At 33.3% G+C, this 26,900-nt stretch overlaps 2 protein-coding genes across 2 annotated transcripts; one reads left to right on the top strand and one right to left on the bottom strand.

The window, feature by feature from the left end:
- The first annotated feature begins 615 nt into the window (after positions 1-615).
- LOC120086219 (putative protein phosphatase 2C 39) lies at positions 616-8,536 on the top strand. Its single transcript, XM_039042758.2, has 5 exons — positions 616-1,135; positions 7,036-7,284; positions 7,411-7,687; positions 7,865-8,019; positions 8,176-8,536. Exons 1-5 carry the CDS (start codon positions 1,103-1,105, stop codon positions 8,311-8,313), a joined length of 852 nt encoding a protein of 283 aa, XP_038898686.1. The 5' UTR covers positions 616-1,102; the 3' UTR covers positions 8,314-8,536.
- A 15-nt stretch (positions 8,537-8,551) lies between these two features.
- On the bottom strand, positions 8,552-10,554 carry LOC120086220 (squamosa promoter-binding-like protein 4). Its single transcript, XM_039042759.2, has 2 exons — positions 9,176-10,554; positions 8,552-9,071 (listed from the first exon to the last, which is right to left on the bottom strand). The coding sequence occupies exons 1-2, from the start codon at positions 9,541-9,543 to the stop codon at positions 8,834-8,836; spliced, it is 606 nt and encodes a 201-aa protein (XP_038898687.1). The 5' UTR covers positions 9,544-10,554; the 3' UTR covers positions 8,552-8,833.
- Positions 10,555-26,900: the final 16,346 nt, after the last annotated feature.

Genomic DNA, 26,900 nt, shown 5'->3' with positions numbered 1-26,900 from the left:
AAAATATATTCATATTCTATTAAAAATATATTCATGTACATTAAGAAATGAAAATATATTCGTGAGCACTATTTCGAGCATGATTAAATCATGTTCCTTAAATCAATAAATTAAAATGAAACTTCTCAAAATTTATAAATATAATTGAGATGTATTCCACAATTCAGGTGTTTTTTAATCTAAAATTATTATTCAATTTTAAGAACTCAGATCTTATAAATTAAGCTTTTGCTTGAGGTCCAGTTTATTTTTTATTTTTCGGTGGTTTTGAATATTAGCTTATAATACAACTTTCATTTGTGTATTTGTTAGGTTAATTATAATTTTTTTAAAAAAATATAGATATTAGTTTTTAGAAATATTTTTTTTTGAAATTTCAGTTAGAAATGTCAATTACTACTCAATTATATTATTTTTTTTTATATAATAGTGGGTAATAGAAACATATCTAAACTCGTGTGTTAGGTGTATCTCGATAACACCTATTTTCATGCATCTCATGTGGTAAATTTGTCCTATTGACAAATTTTTTTTTTATTTTAAAAATATTTTAATTATTTTTTTTTTTATAGGAGTGATAGAGAAAATATAGATGATTGCATCTTAAGATACACCGATGATTAGGCGGACAAAAAAACCTAAAGAAACTAATCGGTTTGGGTTTATTCGAAGATTAGAAAGATGGAAGTAACTTTTCTCTTTTGTATTATGCATCAACCACGATGAATTTCTTTAGAAAGATGGTCTTCCAAAAGTTCATATTGCGATTCCAATCGTCAATCTATACATTCTCACCGTCAAAATAAGAATGGATGTTGAGATTGAGAAAAGAATACGACGAAAAAGGAAAGAGGGAGAGAGATTAAATTTGGAGGAAAGTAGAAGAAAAGCAAAAGAGAAAGTGTTCGTTCGATCCAACACGTCCTCTTCGGGATTGCACAAAACGCGGCCTTCGTCTTGTGGCGTTGACGATTCATTCCCCCACACCCATTCTTCCCTCCTTCTTCTATAATAACAATACACCGCACTTCTTCGTCCCTCCTTTCATTACCTCTCTCATTTCTCCAATTTTCCACTCCTTCATTCAGATTCCAACAAACCCATGACTGGGAAAGAGATTCTCCACAAGATGAAGGTATGTTATTGTTGTTTCTCAAATGGGTCTCTCACTTTTCGCTTGATTCTTTGCTGTATGCCCATTTTGAGATTTGGGTTTCATCTGGTTTTCTGTTTCGTTCGAATTCTTGTTGTTTTTTGTTGTTGTTATTTTTTACTCTTGAAATCTCCTTGGAATTTGCGTTCCTCTTCTGTGCTTGCTTGTATCCAAGGTCTTTACATTGTATTCTGCATTACCCACAATGAATTAGTGGACCATCTCTGACTTTTCCAAACTGGTGTTGTATTTTTTCCCTTCCCCTGTATTTCTACAAAGTTAATTTAGTTAAAATGCTTCCACCTCGATTAATATAAGTAGAAATTTCCCCCCATGGCTTCAGGTTTCTGGACATCCAAGTTTGTTTCTTCTTTGTAGTTTAAGAGGGGAAGGCGAAGGTCCGCCTACCATTGATAATATAGTTTTGCTTGCTTTTGAAAGGAGACTTTCCTTGGGTTAAGAGAGCAGTTTGTAGTGACGGGATTTCCTTCTTTCATTTTGACTTATTAAGTATACCATGGCTCATTATTTTTGTGGGATTGAAATCTTTGGCATTGATCTGTGCCTCTGGAGGGGAATTTGTACGGATGACCCCTATTCAGGCCGACTCGAAATTTGGCCTCACTCTAAAAAACGTTCGAAATTTGGCTCGAAATTTGATTTTTTGTTGACCTCATCCACATGTGAAAGCACCATTTGACCTCAAAACGCATACGTGGGCCTGTTTCTAGCTCCACTATTTCACTTCTCGCTCCTTCATCTTGATCTTATAAGACACTTCTGCAATTTTTTCTTCAATTTTTCTTTTCATTTGTTTAGATTCTTCGTCTCTTTTTCTCGCTTCTTGCTCCTTCATCTTGATTCTCATAAGACACATCTGTAATTTTTTCTTCAATTTTTCTTTTCATTTATTTAGATTCTTCGGCTCATTTTCTCGCTCCCTGCTCTTCGTTCTGCTCCCCACTCTTCACTCCCGTTCTTTGCTCCGCTCTCCGCTCCTTCGTCTTGTTCTCCATCAAACACACCTCTAACTTTTTCTTTCGGGAAAAAAACTTCAGAACGACGAATAAAGAGAGAAAAATGAAAAAAAAAAGAGGACAACATAAATAGAAATCAGGGGAGAAGAAAAAAGGGAAATCACCTCGAGGGCGGCGTAAATGAAAGAAATCCAGAAATGAAAAAAAAGGATAAAAAGAAGAAGAAGAAAAGCAGGAAAAATGAAAAAGTGTTGCAAAAAAGAGGAGGAAGGAGGAAGAAGGAAAAAGAATGAAGGGTTAAAAGTGGTAAACTCACATCATGATGACATCAACAAAAGGTCAAATTTCATTTATTTGTAAAAGTGAGGCCAAATTTCAAGTGGCCTCTAAATAGGGGCCATCCGAGGCAGGAAAATGGTGAATAAACTGTTTTTCTTGCAGTTTAATTGAATTTGCTTTGCACCAGAAAGCTTTTAAGACCAAAAAATAGAGAAATCTTGACCTGATAGATAGGTTCTAAATTAAGGATTTATACCTTACTCGTCATTGGTGTAAGTTGGATGGACTGTGATCTTATTTGGTAGCAAGCAGTAAAAATTGTAGTTGTTTCAAAGAAAAAGTTGTAGAAAGATCATTCCACAAATTAGTTGCATGTTTTGAACTATCTTTCTCGATTGCCTTGACGTCCAAATATTGTAAGGTCAGACAAGTTGTCCTGTGAGATTAGTTGCGGTGTGTAACGGTCATGCTTGTCCAGGACCTGTTGCCCATGGCCGCATGCCCAATCCAACCTCCTTCTAGCATACTTTCATATCCTGTATTGTATTAGTTTAGTTGGCTTGCTTTCTTTACATTTTCATTGTAAGTGACTACTCGCACTTTTGCATATGCAAGGGCGCCAGTTGGCTTTTTGTTCAGAATGCACTATATGGGGATAAGACTAACCATCACTTTCTCATACCCGGAGTAGTACTCTATAAAGCCGTTGTTGTTGCTTATTGCTTTCTAGTCTACTACAATCTTTCCTTCTTTATACACACTCTCAAATCTTCTTACGAAAACCTTTTCTCTAAACCCGTTTTCTAAAACCATTTTCCCTAAAAACGGGGGTGGAGGTTGCAAGAAGCACTCGGTGTGCCATCGGCAGTCCGTATTCGAGTTGGCTGGTTTGTTCGTGAGCGGGAACAAGTGCCGCACAATCGCTAAGAGAAGCTTCCGAAAGAGCGATTGTGATAGTTGGTATCAGAGCCAAGTTGGCTTAAAGAGGGAAGATCAGTGATCATGTCGGCGACGAAGAACCTAAACAAGTCCCATGTGGACAGATTGGTAGAGATGGAAGAACAAATGCTCTACCTAAGAGAGGTCCCGGATAATGTTCGTTTCCTTGAGACTCGGCTACAAGAAGTTGCCGAGAAAGCCGATGGAATTGATGCGGTGGTAGGCCGCCTAGACGGATTACCCGTCAGAGAATTGATGATGAGGGTAGAGACCCTCGAGACCAAAACAGTACGGTCCGGCAACTTTGAACGAGGCGATAGCTCCTCGGGCTCTGTTGCCCACATAGAGGAGCGTGTCGAAGAGCTGGACAGCTCCCAAAAAGCAATACTTCAGATGGTAACCGATTTATCTGAAGACTTTCGATCGGCCCTGGATGTCGTCAGAGCCGAGATAGCGGATGTGAGTGCTAGGGTGAATCTCACCATTCGAGCGGTCGGGAACCAAGCCCCACCTGGGGGAGCCATGGCAGTGAGTCGAATAAAAATCCCAGAACCGAAACCCTTCTGTGGGGTGCGAGAAGCGAAAGCCCTGGAAAATTTTATCTTCGACCTTGAGCAATACTTCAAGGCGACGAACACAGTGACTGAAGAGTCGAAAGTCACAATAGCAACGATGCATCTAATTGAAGATGCGAAACTGTGGTGGAGATCACGATTTACAGACATATAGGAAGGACGTTGTACGATTGATACTTGGGATAGATTGAAACAAGAACTTCGTCCGCAGTTCTTCCCTGAAAATGTCGAGATCTTGGCTCGACGAAAACTCCGAGAGCTAAAGCAAACAGGTAACATCAGGGACTACGTAAAACAGTTTGTAGGACTCATGTTGGACATACGGGATATGTCTGAAAAAGACAAGGTCTTTTGCTTTGTGGAGGGGCTGAAACCGTGGGCGAAATCAAAACTATATGAACAGAGGGTACAGGATCTCCCCTCTGCCTATGCGGCAGCTGAACGGCTATACGACCTTAGCACTGACTCACAAGATGTGAGGAAGCAATCAACTTCCCCAAATGGGGGAAACAGAAATAGCCGTTCTAGTCTTCCCAGACCTGAGGGAGGAGACAAGAACACAGGGGGGGGACCATAAATCCATCCCAAATGAGATCGGGACACAATTGGCGGGGGCCGCCACAACAGCATAACAATTACAATCGCCCTCTGTCTTGTTTCATATGTAGAGGGCCACACAGGGCGCGCGAGTGTCCAAATCAAACTGCGTTCAGTGCTTTTCAAGCCACATTAGCCACTACCTCCGAAGACGAGGCTGAACTAGAGGAGACGGTAACCGAGCCAGCGGCAGAAATTGAGAATCCCATGATGGGGGCATTGAAATTCCTATCTGCACTCCAGAAGAATATGGGAAAGGCGACGGAGCCACTAGAGAAAGGTCTCATGTATGTGGACGCTTGGGTCAACCAAAGATCGGCCAAAACCACTATGGTTGACTCTGGGGCTACCCATAACTTCATGGCTGAGACGGAAGCTCGCCGCCTAAACTTGAATTGGGAAAGAGATGCAGGGAGGATGAAAGCTGTGAATTCCGCAGCCCTACCGATTACGGGGATAGCGAAGAGAACCCCGGTAAAGTTAGGAGACTGGAAGGGCTTCGTTGACTTCGTGATTGTCAAGATGGATGATTTCGATGTGGTACTGGGGATGGAATTCCTACTTGAACATAAAGTCATACCAGTGCCCCTCGCCAAATGCTTAGTCATTACCGGATCTTCACCGACCGTAGTCCAAGCCAGTATCAAGCGGCCAAATGGGGTGAGAATGATCTCAGCCCTCCAATTGAAGAGGGACCTGGCCCACGACGAACCCACGTTCATGGCCATCTCGATAGAATCGGTTGAGTCCATTGAAGAGGAGATCCCCCAAGGCGTCCTATTTGTCTTGGAAGAGGATCGGGACGTCGTGCCGAAAAGCCTGCCCAAGTCCTTACCCCCACGAAGGAGGATTGACCATGAGATTGAGTTGTTGCCAGGGGCAAAGCCGCCTGCCAAAAATGCATATCGGATGGTCCCGCCAGAATTGGCTGAGCGTCGGAAACAGTCAGACGAGTTGTTAGGTATGGCTCAGTTCAGCTTCAATAGCCAGCAGAGTTCCGCGACCGGAAAAACGCCCTTCGAAGTGTGCGGCAGGCAGCCACCCAGGCCACACTTGGTGGACCACCCTTATGCAGGCCAAAGTCCTCAGGCACATAACTTCACTAAAGAGTGGAGCAAAACCTCTGAGATAGCTCGCGCCTACCTAGAAAGAGCATCGAGGAGGATGAAGAAGTGGGCTGGTAAGAAGCGGAGGGCCCTTGAGTTTCAAGCTGGGGACAAGGTCCTGATCAAGCTACGACCGGAACAGTTTCGTTTCCGAGGCCAGAGAGACCAACGGCTAGTAAGGAAATATGAAGGTCCAGTGGAGGTAATTGAGAAGGTCGGGAGAACCTCATATAGGGTTCAGTTACCCTCATGGATGAAGATTCATCCTGTCATCCATGTGAGTCTCCTGAAGCCCTATCATCCCGATCCCGAGGATGAACAGCGAAACGTGCTAAGGCGCCCACCGGTCACGATGAAGAGCTCTGCTGAGAAAGAAGTTGCACAAATCCTGGGTAAACGGACGCGCCGTAGTGGAAGACCCAGACGAGAACTGACAGAGTTCTTAGTGAAATGGAAGGATCTCCCCGACGAAGAGATCAGTTGGGAGCAGGCCGAAGACTTGAAGAATGCAGCTCCGACCATCGCAGGTTTTGAACAAGGTCGGTTGACGGGGACGTCAACCAATTAAGTGGGGGAGAATGTAACGGTCATGCTTGTCCAGGGCCTGTTGCCCATGGCCGCATGCCCAATCCAACCCCCTTCTAGCATACTTTCATATCCTGTATTGTATTAGTTTAGTTAGCTTGCTTTCTTTACATTTTCATTGTAAGTGACCACTCGCCCTTTTGCATATGCAAGGGCGCCAGTTGGCTTTTTGTTCAGAATGCACTATATGGGGATAAGACTAACCATCACTTCCTCATACCCGGAGTAGTACTCTATAAAGCCGTTGTTGTTGCTTATTGCTTTCTAGTCTACTACAATCTTTCCTTCTTTATACACACTCTCAAATCTTCTTACGAAAACCTTTTCTCTAAACCCGTTTTCTAAAACCATTTTCCCTAAAAACGGGGGTGGAGGTTGCAAGAGGCACTTGGTGTGCCATCGGCAGTCCGTATTCGAGTTGGCTGGCTTGTTCGTGAGCGGGAACAAGTGCCGCACAATCGCTAAGAGAAGCTTCCGAAAGAGCGATTGTGACACGGTGCATGTAAGCTGGTTCGGATACTCATAGATATTAAGAAAACGAAAAAACTTTCTTGATTGTAGCTAGGGCAGAGCAACAAATTTTCAATAGTCACAAAATTTTGAATTCTAAATTCTTGTATATGTAATCCTTCCATTTTAAATGTTATAGAGTGTAAATTGAACTTTAATTTGTTTCCATTAGAAATATTGACGAAGGTAACATGATAACAATGGACATTGACCATTTTTAAATCAATCTGTCTCTTCATATGAACTGATTATGAGACATTTTTTTAGTTTTCGAGCCTTGTATAATGAACAGAATGTAAATTTGTTTGTTTCAGGAAAAAGTTGGGTTGTGTTCGTCGGATCCAGACTCAGGAAAAGGAAAGAGCAAGATGTCCAAGCATGTCACACATGGTTTTCACTTGGTGGAAGGGAAATCAAATCATGCAATGGAAGATTATCTGGTTGCAGAGTTTAAGCAAGTTGATCATCATGAGCTTGGTTTATTTGCTATCTTTGATGGCCATTTGAGCAATACTATTCCTGATTATTTGCAGTCACATTTATTTTCTAATATAATAAATGAGGTGCAATGGCTTGTTCTTTCTTCCCCTTTTGACAGTATTTCCCTGCTTTTATCCGTTATGAATATTGTTGATATAGTTTTGTTAATTAATTAATTAATTAATTAATCTTATTGTATGCCCAAACAGCCTGATTTCTGGACCGATCCAAAGAATGCAGTCAGAAAAGCATACGAGGAAACAGATGCTTACATTTTAGAAAAAGCTGTTGACTTTAGTCATGGGGGTTCAACTGCTGTCACGGCCATATTGATTGACTGTAAGACACTAGTAGTGGGGAATGTGGGGGACTCCCGTGCCGTTATCTGTTGTAACGGAAAGGCCAGACAATTATCAATTGATCATGAGCCGAGCACTGAAAGAAAAAGCATCGAGGACAGAGGTGGTTTTGTATCAAACTTTCCCGGTAAGTTTGAAGTGAAGGATCTTAAGCTGATACAGGTTAAACTTTGCTCATTCGTTCCCAAATTCATTTAGCAAAAATGCTCACTAGTATTGCTGTGGTTTTTGAAAATTGTATTGGATAGTTCTAAAATCTCTTTATCCATTAAAATGACAACATCCATATTCTGAACAAATCCAGGAGATGTTCCACGTGTTGATGGGCAGTTAGCGGTGGCAAGGGCATTTGGTGATAGGAGCTTAAAGAAACATTTGAGTTCAGAGCCTTATGTGGTTGTGGAGACGATAGACGACGAGACTGAATTTGTTATCTTGGCAAGTGATGGATTGTGGAAGGTTGGTGTGGATCTTATGAAAATATTTATGGAACACTAGCATAGCAGACTGACTTGCTAGTTCTTCTGATATCTTTAACTACACTGAGACTGGGAAATATCATTTTTTCTTCTTTCCCAAGCTTTATCCGATTAGAAGTTTAATATGCGATTTCAGGTTATGACAAATGAAGACGCCGTAGAGTCGATCAGGCATATAAAAGATGCCCATGCAGCTGCCAAACACCTGACAGAGGAGGCGCTCAAGAGGAAGAGCAAAGATGATATCTCTTGTATAGTTGTGAGATTTCACTGAGTTCATCATGGATTTCTAGTTGTGTCCCAACAACTGAAAAATGGAAGGACATAAAGAACTAGTTCCAAAGCTCCCTTGTTCTCTCTTTGATGTATCGGGAATCCAAATAAATATAGTTGTGGATTTTAGTCGAAACATTAACTTATATATATTCCTGTGTGGCTGTATCAAATGCTTCTCTGCCATTGATGTTAAATCTTCTGAACTTCAGTTTGATGATCTACCACAAATCTGTTCATTTTAGTCCCTTTCTCAATTAAGGGTTTTGAAGTCCCTTAAAAATAAAGCTTTGTATATTAGATTTTACAGCCAGAGGATGAAATATTTTAGTACATAGACAAGGGACCACAAAACAAGAACAAACCAGTCCACATTATTTAAAAATTAAGACAGAAAAAAACAAAGCACCAAACTGAGATGTTGAGCCAACTTCAAGGAAAACGTGGCATTTTGTGGATGTCTTTCATTTCCTAGTGACAGAAGAGAGAGAGCAAAGATTCGTAGCTAGTTTAGTCTCCTTTTATCTGATATGCAGGTGTTTATAGCCAGAACTTCCTGGAGGAGCTATCTGAATTCTGCTTCTTTGATCTTCCACCAGCTGCCTGCAATGGCTTTCCTTCGACTGCGGGGTTGATCCTTTGCGGCTCGTGCTTTCCCCTTGGCATTCTGCCGAGCTCTTCCGGCGACGTTCGTTGTGTCCTGCCAGCCTACGCCGACAGCTCCTTTTTGCTTCATCAAATTCTGTTAACTCATGGAACCTGATCATCACTCACCAACAACAAACATGTTACCATTGCTAAACAGAAAGAGGAAAGAATGTTAATAGAAGTTATCCTTGATATTGTTAAGGAGGGTCAAATACCTGCTGCATTGCTGACAGAAACGCTGGCGAATTCCCGCAACCATGACGACCGCTGCCTTTGAGTGAAGCTCGCAGACCTTGTGGCGGCGGTGATACCTCTTTGCTTCACTCAAATCTGTTGCACAGTTGTGCGCTTGGCAACTCGGCGAAGAGACGCATCCACCGGACCTTCCCCGGCCAGAAACTGCTGCCCCTCGTTTCTTTTTCTCATTCTCAAAATAACCCAATGCAGTGCAAGCATTGCTACCACCATGGCCAGCTCCGCCAACCTCTTCCTCCGTCTCGTATTCTAAATCGTCATCGACCATGCCTTCCCTGCACGTCTTATCTTTGAAATTATGCTTCCCTTCAATGCTCTTTGCTTCCATTGCCAACTCCGGCAGCTCGGTAGCGATGGTGGTGGTGTTGATGCTGCTTGTGGAAATGGTGGGAGCAAAAATATAGGAACTTAGAAGTTACATCAAGACTATGAGATTGCAAGGAAAAAGGTGGGAAAGGAAAAAAGTGGTGAGGACCACAGTTTTTTTTCTTTGTGAGTGCCAGTTTGGGTGATGGAACAGTGAATGACAGAACGTCCTAAGGAGGATTTTATAATCATTTTATGTTAGTAACAAGCTCAAATTACTTGCATAATTCTCATTATAATTGTCGGGACAAATTAGTTTTTAATAACTTTGCTTCTAAAAACCCTAAAACAAAGTTTGATAATAGGGAATTCAACCATAATCCCTTCTTATTTGACATAGTTTCTAAATTTTACAAAAACCTACCATTTAAAAAATTTGCTACATGTAACAAAAGTTTACAAGGATATAATTTATAAAATTTACATCCTTATATATGGGTGAAAATTATAATTATTATTGGGGTTGATATGTGTATTTAAACTTTTTCAGTACCCTGATTTAAATTTGCGTACTTGATCAGGAGGGCTGGTGGGTGGTACAGCTTCCCTGATTCATAGTAATTTAATGATAGCACTATTTGAAAAAAACAAAAAAACATTTTGAAGACAATTTTTTTTAATAATTAAAAATCATTAAAAACATGTTTGAACTTGAATATAATTTTGTTTTCATTTTCTTCAATACTTTAGAACAAATTAATGGTTGATTTTCTGACTAATATTATAGATATGTTAACATTGGTTCATATATACACGACCAAGTTAACGTTTACAAATCATTCGATCACAATTCTTAAAAGATAGTTCTCGAAACAAAGTAATGAAATTTAGGAGTTTTGGTCAAGAAGGAGTGAAATGAGTTTTTGTTTTTGGAAGTTCAGAATCGAAGTTGATAGTATATATTTTATGTTAGTTGAGTTGTGCGTAGTTTGACGATTTAAAAGTGAAGTTGAAGATGTGAAAAACCTGAGCAGAAGGAAAGAAAAAAGCTGTAGAGTTTTTGTTCATATAATGAAGGAAGGGGAAGGAGGTTTGAGAGGGACATATCATATTCTCAAAGGACAGCCCAACAGCAACATTTTCTTTTATGTTTTTGGGTTTGGAATGTTAACTCAAATGTTTTATTTTAAAAAATAAATAAATAAAAATAAATAAATAAATTTTGTTTTGTTTTTTACCTTACTCTGCATCTTCTGAGCATCCTAGCTAGAATGAAGTGGCTTTCCATTCTTTAGGGGTTTGCTTTTTTCTCCTTCTATACTTTGCAAAAAATGATTCTTTCTTTCTTTCTTCCTTTTATTTTGTTTTTACTTTTATTTTCATGGGAACTTTTACAAATTTTAACCGTAACTCACTTATGTTATATTCAAAACAGTCTCAAAACTAAATTTATTTTAAAACACGACACGTGGTTATTACATTGGAAAATACTTTTAAGAATAATAATTAAGTGTATAGTAACATTTTAAAGAATTGTAAATATAGCAAAATATATTAATAACAAACTCCTACCAGCGATATGGTCTATCACTAATAGTCTTCGAAGAAAAAATCTAAATTTTGTTACATCTGTAATTTTTTACATTGTGCTATATCTGCAAATATTTTGGGTCCGATTACTATTTTTGCAACCATCCCTATTAATGATGTACAATATTAAACACTTGTAAATTATGTGAAGGGTTTATTGGATTAGATAAATGAGCAAAAACATATAAACTTGTGTTATGTTTTTATTTTAAAATATTAACAAAATTAACTAAACATTCGATCCCTTTTCTACAAAGTTGATGAATCAATTTGAGCAATATTTAGATACAACCTATACATCTAAGTTTTTTTCTCTTTCTCAACACACAAAAAATAATTTTTTAATATTTTTTTATCGAAAAAATTAATTGTCACGTGACAACTTTCATTGGTACAACATAGGCTATAGCACCCACATTTTAAAAAAAATATATATAGATAAAAATACGATTTAAATATATATGATATTTTATATTATCTAACAATATTTTATTTTCTTAAATTGCTCTCAACAAGATATTTATTAGTTATTGTACCACAATGACTATAAGTTACACATTATGTTATATTATGTCACAAAATTACTGATTTGACAGAGCACTATGAATTCACATGGCTCTGATTTTTTCTTTCTACAAACTTCCTTTAATTTCTTGTCAGCAAGAAGTCATTTTTTTTCCTTCTCAACAGAACTTCAACATAGCATTCATGGGATTTCTGTTCAATTTTGTGTCCCCACTCATGACCTTTTCAAGTAATAGTAGCTAAGTTTACTATTGGTGACTCTATAAGAGTAAATTTAAATTTACTCCCTAGTTTCTTTAGGCCAATTTGGAAATCATTGGCATAATAACTTTGATCTGATCAAAAATTCGAATCTTCATCTATACGTATTAGTGAACTAAATTTAAAAAAATCACATATGTTTAATCAAATTCAAAATTAGAAATTTAAAAGTAAAAAAATTATAGTTAGAAAATCATCGATTTTATGAGGATGTTATTATTATTATATCAATTGACATTTATTACTTTGAATAATTTAAGAATAATTCAATTGATGCAGACATGAATAACTATCTTATTTTGGTTGTAGCATTAATATTTTAGACCCTAGTTGATAATAATTTTGTTTTTTGTTTTTGTTTTTGAAAATTAAGTCTATGGGCATTACTTCTACTTTCAAATTTCTTCTTTTGTTATCTACTTTTCACTAATGGTTTAGGGGCTGTTTGGATTGACTTAAGAAAAAAATGTTTTTAAAAAAATTTATTTTTATTTAAACACTTTTGATAAAAATTGATTAAAATACACTTGAAAAGCTATTCTAAGTGGTTGTCAAACTCTCTAACTTCTTCTAAAATAACTTATTTTTTAAATTACACACTTAAAAATGTATTCCAAACATACTTTTCAACATCCAAGCAAAATTTTAAAAATTAAAAACGTAGCTTCCAAAAAGTTATTTTTGTTTTTAGAATTTGACTAAAAATTCAACCTTAAGAAAGATGTAAATGATGATAAGAAATGGGAATGAAATAGGCTTAATTTTAAAAAAATAAATTTATTATCCAACAGGATATTAATAAAAAAAACTTCTAACGACTAGAGGCACTTGTTATCTTAATAGAAATAATACACTTATAGCCTCATTTTTAACATTTATTTTATTGCAAAACAATAGTAAATGTCTTTCTATACTTTCAAAATTCAAGTGGTTAAGCATTCCTCCTTTTTTTCATACATAATTGATGTCTCGATCAAAAGAAGAAAACAAGATAATTTTACCTATGCATGTAAGAATCAGGGGTGTTAAAAAAATCCAACGACCCAAAAATCAGATCAATTCAATCTAATTCATATGATTTGAATTGGGTTCAAATAAATGAAAAGTTTATGAGTTGAGTTGGTTCATGGGTTCACCTAAAATAATCCGAACCATTCCAAATTTATTATTAAATTTAAGAGTATGTTGTTTCACTTATGATAATTATATTTCTACATATATTTATTTCATGATTGCGTTGGTTAATTTATTCTCCAACCACGGCTAAAAATATTTTTTAACACTTTTGGAAGAAAACTTTTATAATATAAATTGAAAATGAATCATTAATCTTAATTCAATATATGAAAATAATTAAATACAACTTTTACATGTCAACATATTACTCATTTTTAGAACAAACATCTAAATAAATGATACGACTAGCCTAAATCAATTCAACTCAAATGTTTCATGATTGAATTGGGTTAGGTTCACTATTTAATGAAAGTTATTTGAGTTGAAAAAATTTACAACACAAAAAATTGTATTGAGCCTAAAAAGTATTTCAACTCAACCTAACCCACAAACATCCCTAATAAGAACATAAAAAGAGAATTTTAAAATGGAGATATAAACTTGAACATCCGACCCATAGTTAAGAAACCAAAACTTTTAACCGTTGAGCTATGCTGGTGTAGACTTAGGTTGAGGAGAAAATTAGGGTTAAAAGAAAGTAGAATATGGAAAGTGGGTTTGGTTAAAAGAGAAGTTTAGAAATGGGATTCTCTGGTACCTAAAATTGACATCAAAGTGTGTGTTCGCCGCTTCCACAAAGGCTTTAAGATGGCATCCCCAAACCCATCACTCTCTTGCCAACCTCATAAAACACACTTGAATGAATCCGAATAAAGTTCCTTTTTTTTTTTTTTTTTCCTTTTCTTTTCTTCTTCTTCTTTTTTGTCTCTTGCAATATTTTTCTTATTCAGTTTGTCAACTCTATCCTCTTTGTTAAGTAACACAAAGAATCCCTTCCTCCCTTTTGAAAGTTGAGTTTGAGAATGACTTTTTCTTTGTTTTTATTGCAAATTTTGTTTGCTTAGATTCCAACTCGATCTTGATTGTCTGTGTGACCGTAACTATACTTTTCTTTTTAATGTATGTAAGTTTAAGGAGTAATTGTTTCTTTTTTCTTTTTTATATAGATTTAGTTATTTTCTTTTTGTGCAAAATAGATCTAATTGTTAAATTATTGATCAAATTTATAACTGCAGCTTATGCTAATTTAGCAAATATAGAATTATATAACTTGTGGTTATTCTAATTTTAGTGGGTTGTTGATTTTTTAAATATGTTGGTTTTTGGAATTTTTAAATATTTATTTTAGCACATGAGCATTGATTATTTTGATGATTATATTACTATTATTTTGTCATTTAATATATGCTCACTCGTCTTCTATGATGGTAAGTGTATCTCAGATTAACTCATACATATAGATATCTATTTGCTAAAAGTAAAACTATGATAACTACCTATAATTGTTACTAAAAAAAAGATTACAAATCAAAATAGAAATAATTTATTTGTTTTGTTATTTTTTTAATTTGATTAAGAATCCAAATATTTAATCATGAAAGATGAAAATCATGATAGAGAAGTAGTAAGAAAATAAGCATAGTTTTCAAAATATTCAACTTCTTGGGATCGTCTACGATAGTCCAATGGTTTAGGTTGAGTGCATCCTAAGCACTTGGGTCGTGTCCATTTGTCTGAATATAAGTTCATCCAATGATGTAATGAGTTCAAGATTCTTGAAACTCTAGTTCATATGCGAGGGTTTGGACGGTATACTTTTTACTTTTATGCAGAACATATGAGTGAAGTCTGATTACTACGAAGTGACCAATTTCCATGGTTAATAATGGTATTTCTTTGAGTCTATCTAAAGTTTCCCTCTTCACTAAGAAAGTTTGGTCGATTGCGCTCGAGTTGAGTTCCGCCTCTTTTCCTCATGTGAGACAGAGTCAAAATTCCTTGTCGCACTCCCTTGCAAATAGAGCTTTTGGTTGAGCAATGCTTCATCTCTTATATGTTTCCTCTTTCCTCCTTACCTGGAGTGGTTTGTTTTCGTTGTTTCTATGGATGTTGTTTTGTAGTTTGTTTCATTGTGTTAAAAAATGATAGTTTACATTCAACAACAAAACCTATATAATAATGGTGGGAGGTTCAATCCTCATCTTCAATGATAATTAACATGACCTTCATTCTTAATTATTATAGGTTATGTTACTAAAAAAAAGTCAATCATATATTATTATTACTAATAATTTAACAGAAGGAATTGGCAACTTCTAATTTTGAAAATAATTTAATAAAATAATTTATCATATATTATAATAAAAGTCAACAGAAGGAATTGGCAACTTCTAATTTTGAAAATAATTTAACACCTACGGGCACAACTTCCTCAAGGATAACTTTGATTATTTCGAGCATTATATTATTATTATTTTATTATTTAATATATGCTCACTCGTCTCAATTGACCCATGATATTAAGCGTGTCTCATGTTAACTAACACACAACTATCCATTTACTAAAAGTAAAAATAACTACCCATAACTATTATTAAAAAAAAAAGGATAAAAAATCAAAATAGATATAATTTTCAAAGAATTTTGTTGTGCATTTTTATTTTATTTTACTTTAAAGAATATGATATTCTTTATCATCTAAAAATTGAAAAACTTTCTAATTTTTTAATCATAAAAGATATAACCTAAGCGAAAGAGATTTGTGATTTTCTCTTTGGTCCCATTTAACATATCAACATGGGGATGTTGGGAAAGAAGCAGCCCATGATTTTATCCCACTTTTTTCTCGATAAAAAAAAAACATTATTGAATAATTATTTAATTAATAGAAAAGTTAACAACAACTTAATTAAATAACATAAAGTTTTTAAAGAAAGGGTTTACCTAGGTGGCTTTAAGAATTGTGTTTGAAAATTTAAATAGGAACTTTACTTATAATTTTTTATATGTATTTTAAACTAATTATAAACATAATTTTTTAAACTGTCTCCTAATATATTATTTTTTCTAAATAGTTTATAAATAATTTCTTAACTTTTCTTTTTGAATTAATCAATTATAGAATAAAAATATCAACTTTTAAGATAATAATTAGTATCTTATTCATTAAACTATGTTCAGATAGATTATAACTCATTAACTCCACTTATAGTAGTTGATACAATTTTATTATATATCATAGTATGAACACATTTTTTTTTTGAGAAATATATGAAAATTATATATTGGTTAACTATAATAATAAATAAATTTTATATTGATTATTTTTATGTAATGCGTTGTTTACATATGTATTTTGATTTATATTGAATTCTTGATTTTTTTAAACTATTATTTTTGTAAATTTTTAAAAATACACTTTAGTTCTTGGGATTTAAATTTAGTTTTTTTTTTTTTTTTTGGGATTTTAGAAACTACCTACTTTAGTTTTAAATATTTGAATTTAATTTGTAAATTGATGGTAAAGATTTAAAAAATAATATGTTTGGTGGTGTTCGTGGGTTAGGTTGGGTTGGATTGAATGACTTTTTAGATCTAATTCAATTATTCGAGTTATAAATTTTTTCAATCCAAATAATCCTCATTAAAAAATGAACCCAACCCAACCCAATCCAACCATGAAATATTTGGATTGAGTTGATTTGAGTTACTCGGATCATCCGATTTTTTGAATATCCCTGATCTATGACGTTTGATAATGGTTTATAAGATATTCAGGTAAAGTTGATCATCATTAATTTTTTACCATTGGATGATATAATATAATGATATGATATTTACTTCAAAACACGATCAAAATTTGGCCCTTCAAACTACATTACCTCGATCACCTTTTGAAAAATAAATCTGCAAAGAATTGTAGACAATCATTTATTTAGAATTGTCTCACATACTCTTAGAATATTTAGAAAGAATAATTTCCCACAACTTTTATGAACATTTTAAAGGAATTTATTCCTTTCTATTTTTCTTTTTGAATATGGCCCTAAATAAAACACCCTTTGCAAGGCTTTGATATTGTCCACACAAATTTTCAAAAAACCATAGAAAAACTATATGAGAAAAATAGATTATATAATGTACATTGCGAATAATGTCATATTTATTAAAAATATTATAAAAATAAATAGATACCAATTGTTTAGTATCCTAAAAGTTATGTGTCAATCTTCATGTTGTGCATGTGGTTTGTAGTTATTCATGTTTGGTGTCCATGTAAGATCACATTTACTTGCCACTTTGCCTATAAATAGTGACATTTGATGAATCATAAAATCATACACATTGGTGAGAAATCCATTTCAAATTTCCACTAAATTTTTATATTATTAAAATTTCATAATTTTAGTTATTTTATTATTATATTATATTATATTTATATATTTTCTACATATTCGTTGTGCTCCTCAATTTAGTAACACGTTATCAGCACGAGCTTCTGTTGCTTCAATCGCTAAAGGTAGGTCCCCTGAAGGTAGATCAATTTTTTCCTCTTTATTAGAATTAATAAATTATATGTTATTTTGCATATTTAATACAAATTAAATTTTAATATAAATACAATATTTTGTGATAGTGTTGTCATGACAAACCTTACAAAATTAGAATTCGCATCCCTTGGTATTAATGATAATAATTATTTGTCATGAATGCTCAAGGCCAAAATTCACTTGGATGCTATGAACTTGGAAAAAACAATTAAAGAATAAAATACGATATCCACCCAGGACAAAACAAAAACTATGATTTTTTTTCATCATTATCTCCACGAGGGATTAAAAATGAAGTATCTTACAATAAAATATTTTGTAAGATACTTCATTTTACTGATGCATTTAAGTGATTACATCCTAAAGCTCGTTATGAGTAGATGTATTTAAGGCTACAAGATTTTAAATCAGTAAGTGATTACAATTTCACATTATCTAAAATCAGTTTAAAACTGTTGTTATGTGAAGAGAAAATTACTGATGTTGATATGTTAGAGAAGACATTTTCTACATTTCATCTCTTGAATATGCTCTTGCAGCAATATCGAGAGAAAATTTTTAAACAATATTCTGAACTAATTTCATATCTTATCGTGACCGAACAAAATAATGATTCATTGATGTAGAACCACAAATCTCAACCAACTGCAATAACACCATTCCCTGAAGTGAATGCTATTAATGTTAATTATCGTGGTCAAGGTCATAGTCATAGTCGTAGTCAAGGTTGTGACCGTGGCAGAGGAAGAAACAATTATTATTTTCGTGGTGGTCGTTCTAATCATTCAAATTTCAAAAGAACCACACAAAATGATGATCACAAAGAAAAGCTCCACAAGATAAAAGTTCAAAGAGTGTTGAAAATGAATGCTTCTAATGCGGAATGATTGGACATTAGTCACTATTGATATATTTTAGGAACGAGTTTTGTTTTATTTTATTTATTGCTAAGGACGGATGGGGTTGAACATGAAATCATGTGTTAGAGAAGGCTTATGTGTTTGCACCCATGTGTTTGAGGTTATACGTCGGAATGATGATGCGTTAATCTTAGCATGCAATAATCGCGCGTTCCTATTACAAGTTTTCTTACGCTTGCGCCAATCACAAGTTTTCTTACGCTTGCGTCAAGTATAACACAAATGCAAGTTTCTCGAGTAATCCGAGGTCGAACACGGAGACTTGTCACTCAATAATATTTGTGAAGTGATGCATTTGAAGCGAGGAATAAAAATAAAGCGAAGAAAGTTTAAATGACTTATACACTACTCCTACTCCTAACTAAATAGATTGAGCAATAGGAGATTTACAATAAGAATAAGTATAAACACAACAACCAATAACGCATAGTAATGTTTACTATCTTAAATCGCCCGAGTAATCCCAACTCATTGTACTGATGCATCACACCTCTCGACGGTCAGCCACATGACTATATCTCTATAGTGCGTGGTTGCGTTGAGCATAAGATTGTGCCTATCTCTAGGAAAAATGCGAACCTTGCTTAGTGCGTTTCATCTCTTACCTTCTCAGGCAGTTAGATGCGGCTATTTAACTTATAGACAAGCAATGTAACATCCCATACACAGACGTTGCCACAACCTTTCACCAAGCAAAGAGGATTAACTCACTTATACTTGCACAACGCACACCTCTCGGTAGGTTGCTACATGCGTCCTATCTCTAGGCTACACGATTAAGCATGCGATTGACTTTGATAAATAAACGCTGAAGAAAAACTATGATAGAGATGAAGATGATGAAGAAGACGGTAATATAGGAAGATTTGCATTGATCACAAAATATCTTAATATCTCAAGCTAAAATTTAATACAATACAGAGATTAGAAGGGAAATGACTCTGCATCAAGGCTGCCGGTGGTGTCATAGTTGAAGGGTGGAGATGTCTCTCTCGAGCTCTATCTCCAGCGAAGGTTCTGGTCGTCACTCGATCTAGTCTTTGGAGGTGAAGAAATCTCACTGAAAATCTCGTTCAAGTTCTAATCTATGATCACAAACTTCTGCCTTGAGGCAGAAGCTCGGATGTCTCAAAATGAAGGTCTCAAGGGCTATTTATAGAATTTGGATGCCGACAACTGTAATGATGGAGGTATGGTTCATTGCTGCTTTTGTCACGATATGGGCATTGTCACATCGCCTTATCTTGTTGATACTCCCAAGGTATGCGTCCGAGCTGAATTTCACTAAAGTTATCAACGCGTTCTACCCATCTTGCGATCTTCTATTATGGCTGTCACTCCGTGGCCGCAATCTCTATTTGTTCACCGCGTTCTCCATGCGTTGGACGCATGCGTTTACCGCAACTTCCATGCGTTGGACGCATGGGGTTGCTGTCCGTGTTCGTCTTTATGGTCGCCTGGCTTCAGTGCATGCGTTTGTCTATGGTTTCTTCTTACAAACACATGCGTTTGATTCCTGTAATAGCTATAAAAATAGATACTTTGGCACGAAATAACGCATAATATTGGGTCAGTGAGGATTTAGGTGCTAATCGATGCAGAACTCAACTTTTCGCAAATTCCAAGTATTATCACCGTATTTTTTACGTATTAGCCCCCATAATTCTAAATAAAAGGCTTATAATAACTGGTATTTCTGCCAGTTATCAGTCACATACCTTTCGTACGTCAAAACACTTAGTTGACCTCTTTCAAGCCTCTGAAGAAAAATGTGGAAGCAAATTTTATATACCAGGATAATGACATATTTGACCCATCCCATATGACAAATTTGAATGTAGCCGACTTCTTTGAATCTCCCAAAGAGAAGATTCACACAGTTGATGGAACTTCAAGTGTTTCTTTTAACTTTGAGAATATCTACAGTTAATGTTTTTGTTTTCTTTTATCTGTCTTCATGTTTTTTTAGTAACTTTTATATATTTTAATTTTTGTTTTTCTTATTCTAATTATTTTCTTTTAATGAAAAAACATGAATAATTTTCATTTGTTGGTGATTAAAAAATGAGCAAAGAAGATCTATGTCTAGCATATAGTGCAACTACACACAATACTTACAAATAAAAAATACTTTTCCAAATTGACAATGTTGAAAGCAAAAGTAAATACAATATCAGGTTCTGCAAACTTGATCGAAGGTTTTGGAAAAGAAAATATTATTTTTCCTAGGAATAAAATGTACAATTGACAATGCATTGTTCTCTAGTTAACTAAAGAGAAATCTTCTAAGTTTTAAAGATATACGTTGCAATGGTTATCAAATTAAGACGGATAGTAAGAATAATGTGGAATATCTATATATTATCTCTACTATCTCAAATGAAAAACGTATATCGGAAAAGTTGTCTGCTTTAGCTTCTAGATTGTATTATATATATATACGAGTAATTGAAACATATGCAACAATGAACCTGAAGTTCATGAATCCAAATATATTTGCTATTTGGCATGATAGATTGGGTTATCCAGGATCTATAATGATGAGAAGAATGATTGAAAATTCAAGTAGACACTCATTGAAAAACCAAAAGTTTCTTCAATCTAATGAATTATCATGTGATGCTTGCTCTCAAGGAAAATTAATAATTCGATCATCACTAGCTAAAGTGGGAACTGAATCATCTACATTTTTAGAACAAATTCATGGTGATATATGTGGACCTATTAACCCACCAAGTGGACTATTGAGATATTTTATGGTATTGATAGATGCATCCAGTACATGGTCACATGTGTGCTTATTATCAAGTTGAAATCTTGCATTTGCAAGATTACTTGCTCAAATAATTAAGTTTAGAGCACAATTTTTCGATTATACAATTAAGACCATTCGTCTTGATAATACTGGTAAATTTACATCCCAAGCTTTTGATAATTATTGTATGTTAATTGGGATAAGTGTTGAACATCTCATAGCTCATGTTCATACACAAAATGGTTTAGCAGAATCATTTATAAAATGTTTGCATTTAATTGCAATACCATTACTTATAAGAGCTAAGCTTCCTTCATTTGTATGGAGACATGTTTTTTTGCATGCAGCGTCATTTGTATGCATTAGGCCAGTAGCTTATCATAAGTACTCATAATTACAATTAGCTTATGGCCATTAGTCAAATGTTTTTCCATTTAAAATTTTTTGAATGTGCAATATATGTTCTAATTGCTCCACCACAACGCATTAAGATGGGTCCTCAAAAGAGATTAGAAATATATGTTGGATATGATTCCCCATCAATTATTAAATATCTTGAACCCCTAACGGATGATGTATTTACTGCACGATTTGCTGAGTGTCATTTTAATGAGACAAAATTTTCAACATAGGGGGAAAAGTTAAGAAATTGGAAAAAGAAATCACATAGAATGTATCATTATTGTCTCATTTAGATCCTTGTATAGATGAATATGAATTTGAAGTTCAGAAAATAATTCATTTGAAAAATATAAAAAATTAATTATCAGATGCATTCATAGATGCAAAGAAAGTAACTAAATCACATATATCAACTGCAAATGTTCCATAAAAAAATTGATATCCCAACACAGCAAGTTTTCACTAATGACTCTAGAACATGCCAGAAGCGTGGTAGACTAATGGGTTCCAAAGATAAAAATCCTCGAAAAAAGAGAAATAACTAATAATCAAGAAGACTTGGTTGAGGATGTAAATATCTATAAAGAATTCCTTGACATGACTAGTGAGGAAGGTGAAATACCTAAAGATAATAATGAGATTTCAATAAACTATGTCATGCAGGAAAAAGATGGAATCAAACTCATGTAGTTATTGACAACATTTTTGCGTATAATGTTTCTCTTGATATTATATCTGAAAATGAGGATTCTGAACCAAAATTTGTTGAAGAATGTCGACATAGAAAATATTGGCTTCAGTGGAAAGAAACAATCGAGGCAGAATTAAACTCACTTTCAAAACGCCAGATTTTTGGACTAGTATTCCGAACACCAGAAGGTGTCAAACTTGTGGGATACAAATGAGTATTTGTAAGAAAAAGAAATGAAAATAATGTGGTTACAAGATATAAAACAAGACTAGTTGCACAAGGTTTTTCACAAAGACCTGGTATTGATTATGAGGAGACGTATTCTTCGGTGGTTGATGCAATTACATTAAGATATTTAATTGGTCTGACTGTTTATGAAAGTCTAGACATGCATCTTATGAATGTAGTCACGACATATTTATATGGATCTCTTAATAATGATATTTATATGAGAATCCTAAAATGATTTAAGATGACTGAAACATATAAATTAAATTCCCAAGAATTGTATTAAATAAAGTTACAGAAATTGCTATATAGATTGAAACAATCTAGATGAATGTGATACAATCTCCTGAGTGGATATTTGTTGAAAGAATGATATCAAAACAATCCAATATGTCCATGTGTTTTTATAAAGAAATCATATTCAGGATTTGCTATTATAACCGTATATGTTGACGACTTAAATATAATTGGAACTCCTTAAGAACTTTCAAAGGCAATAGAATATCTTAAAAAAGAATTTGAGATGAAAGATTTCGGAAACACAAAATTTTTCCTTGGATTGCAAATTGAGCATTTAGCAAATGAGATATTTGTTCACCAGTCAACTTATACAGGAAAAATTTTGAAAAGATTTTATATGGACAATGCACATCCATTGAACATTCCAATAAACATTAGTTCATTAGATGTGAAGAAAGATATATTTCGACCTCGAGATGATAATGAAGAACTTTTTTAGTCCTGAAGTACCATATTTTAGTGTAGTTGGTGCACTTATGTATCTTAAAAATACAAGACCAGATATTGTATTTTCGATAAATTTATTAGCTAGATATAGTTCTTCTCCTACAAAAAAAAAATATTGGAATAAGATTAAGCAAATACTCTGTTATCTCCGAGAAACAATCGATATGAGTTTGTTTTATTCTAATAAATCAAATTTTGACCTAGTTGGTTATGCAGATTCTGGATATTTATTTGATTCATACAAAGCTAGATCTCAAATAGGTTATCTGTTCACATGTGGAAGAACTATTATATCATGACGATTGGTGAAACGAATCACAATGACCACTTCCTCAAATCATGTTGAAATTCTTGCAATTCACGAGGCTAGTCGAGAATGTATATGGATAAGATCAATGACTCAGCACATTCGTGAAACATGTGACTTGTCTTTTAATAAAAATTTTCCAACAATATTATATGAAAACAACACAGCTTGCATAACCCAAATCAAAGGAAGATTTATTAAAGGAGATAAAACAAAACATATTTTATCGAAGCTTTTCTATACTCATGATCTTGAAGAAAATGATGACGTCACTGTACAACAAATTTGTTTGAAGGATAACCTGGTAGACTTATTTACAAAGACATTACCAACCATAACTTTTGAAAAATTGGTGCACAACATTGGAATGCGGTAACTCAGATATCTTAAGTGATGTTTTCATGAGGGAGAGTAAATATATTGTATTCTTTTAGGAGTATATATTATATGAAATATGTACTCTTTTTCCTTTACTAGGTTTTTTCTCATTAGATTCTTCCTAGTAAGGTTTTAATGAGACATATTATATATATATATATGGGCATCTAAGTATTATAAATATTATAAAAATAAATAGATGTTCATTGCTTAGTGTCCTAAAAGTAATGTGTCAATCTTCATGTTGTTCATGTGCTTTGTAGTTATTCATGCTCGGTGTTCATGTAAGATCACATCCTACTTGTCACTTTGCTTATAAATAGTGGCATTTGGTGGATCTTAAAATCACACACATTGGTGAGAAATCTACTTTAAATTTCTACTAACTTTTCATGTTTTATAATTTTAGTTTATTATTATATTTATTTATTTATTTATTTTATTGTTATATTCATATATTTTTTCCCATATCCGTTGTGTTCCATTATACTCCTCAATTTAACAACAATATTATCGCATCCACTTTTGTTAATTTTAGGTTAAAGCACCATTTTGGTCCCCATATTTTAGAATTTGTTTAATTTTGTGTCATTCTATTTTCAGTTGTCCAATTTTAGTTCTCATATTTTCAATAAACCTTAAATTTAGTCATTCAGAATTAAAGTGTGGTTGAAATACATTTTTCAAATGTTTAATTTAAAAAATAAGTCATTTTGGAAGAAAATGGAGTGTTTGATAACCATTCAAAATAACTTTTCAAGTATATTTTAATCAATTTTTATAAAAAAAAAATGTTTAAATAAAAATGAGTTTTTTGAAAATACTTTTTTCTTATGTCAATCCAAACGGGTCCTTAATTCTATCGAAATTGATTAAATAATAATAGTAATAATAATAATTTTTATGAAATAAAATATAATATGTGAATATATTTTCAAAATTTATAATAAAAATGAATATAATACATATTGTGAGATTAAGAAATCAAATTTTTGACCTCGATATATCCCAATAACAATACAAACATTTGAGTGTCAAGAAACTCGTAAAACATTAAATTTTAGAGGTGAGCCATCATGAATTGAACCCATGACCTCCTTACTCATCTTTTTTAAATGTTCTGAAGTCAACCCATACATGATGGTTAATATCATATGATTTATGATATGTTATGATATACTTAATTTTAGCTTTAGCAAAATTGAAATGCAATTATAACGTAAAATACTATATTTAACAAGATTATTTCTTTTAGGAAAAAGCAATTCTAATTATACTTATAAACAATCCAAAATAGTATACGATAGCCAGTTAATATATTTGGTTGAAATTAAGTATCATATGATTTGCGATATGTTATGTAGTACTTAATTTTAATTTTAACAAAACTGAAATGAGTTTATACTGTAAAATATTATATTTATATTAAGGTTATTTTTTTTAGAAAAAATATAACTATATAAATTAAATCTTCAAACTAATAATTGCATCCACTTAAGTCTTAAACATAACTTAATTTCAATTCGAACATGGACCTTATTCTCCCTCTCCATTTATATATTTTCTCTTTAATTTAGAGTTTACAAATTGTCGATGAAAAGGTCGACATATCGACAGAAGTTTAGTACTATGAAATATGTACGCACATATATGAAAAATTCAAACTTTCAACCCAAACATGACGTTAGAATTTCCCTCTCCATCTTTCTTCTTTAGTTTAGAGTTTAAAGGTTATGGAAGAAAAATACATTGACAAAGATTTAATACCACAAAATATATATGATGCACATTAGAAGTCCAAAGTTCTAAATCTAGGTGGTTAATTAAGACTCCGTTTGGTAACTATTTGCTTTTTGTTTTTGAAAATTAAGTTTATCTTATCTATATTTCTTATAATGATTTGCATCGTTCAATACAATAGTTGAATTCTTAGCCAAATTTAAAAAACAAAAACAATTTTTTGAAAATTACTTTTTTACTTAAAAAATTTGGTTTGGTTTTTAAATCATTGGTGAAAAAGTAGATAACAAAAGAAGAAATTTGAAGGTTGAAATAGTGTTCATAGATTTAATTTAAAAAAATAATAAAATAATTACCAAATAGGGAACTGATAAAAAATATCTAAGTTATTGATAAAAATTTGTGACATGTTTGACAGAAATTTAATACCACAAAATATATCACGTGCATGAGAAACTCATATAAGTCTTGCCTATTAACTCACTATCCTATATTATAAACTAAAAACATAATTAGTAATTTTGAAATGATAAAAAACATTTGACATACATAAAATTTTAAAATTGTGATGTTCAACGAGAAAGTGATTTTAGATGTTTCTCGATAACTTTTAAATGTTTTTCTTAAAATGCCATTTCATTACAATTTTCTCGTTTCTATCTCGATCCTAAAATTTTTAGAAAAATTATAGTTTTCCTTCTTAAAAATTTTAGCTCAACACTAAAGGTGTTCGTGAGTTGGGTTGAATTGAGTTTAGGGATATTTTAGGCCCAACCCATGGTTCGATTTGTGTATTTTTCTAACCCAAACTAACTCTGATTAAATTATGAACCCGAACCAAACCTATCCATAAAAAATGGGTTGGGTTGGTTCGGTTCCATCGGTTCTCTTAAAAAAAAAAACTTGGAATCATCGATAAAAAACACATAAGATTCCACAATTCACAAGAACGATACCCAAAATCTATTATAACAAAACAAGTCTCCAAAATTCACAAGAAAGACCATAATAACATTTGAAACACTATTTGAAATTAAACAAAACAAGTCATTTATTTAAAATTTTATTCTAACAAGATGCCCGTAAATATGTAAAAGTCTAATTTAATTATTTTCATATATTGAATTAAGATTAACAACTCAATTTCAATTTATATAGTGAAAATTTTCTTTCTAAAGTGTAAAGAAACTACTTCTAAGAGTTGTTGAATAATAAATTATTAAAAAAAATATTGGAATTAAATAAAATTAAAATAAATATATGTATAA

This window comes from Benincasa hispida, chromosome 9 (assembly GCF_027475165.1).
Source record: "Benincasa hispida cultivar pf3 chromosome 9, pf3_genome.v1.1, whole genome shotgun sequence".
NCBI lineage: Eukaryota > Viridiplantae > Streptophyta > Magnoliopsida > Cucurbitales > Cucurbitaceae > Benincasa > Benincasa hispida.
The sequence above is the reverse complement of the archived record's forward strand: the minus strand, read 5'-3'. Positions and strand labels throughout refer to the sequence as shown.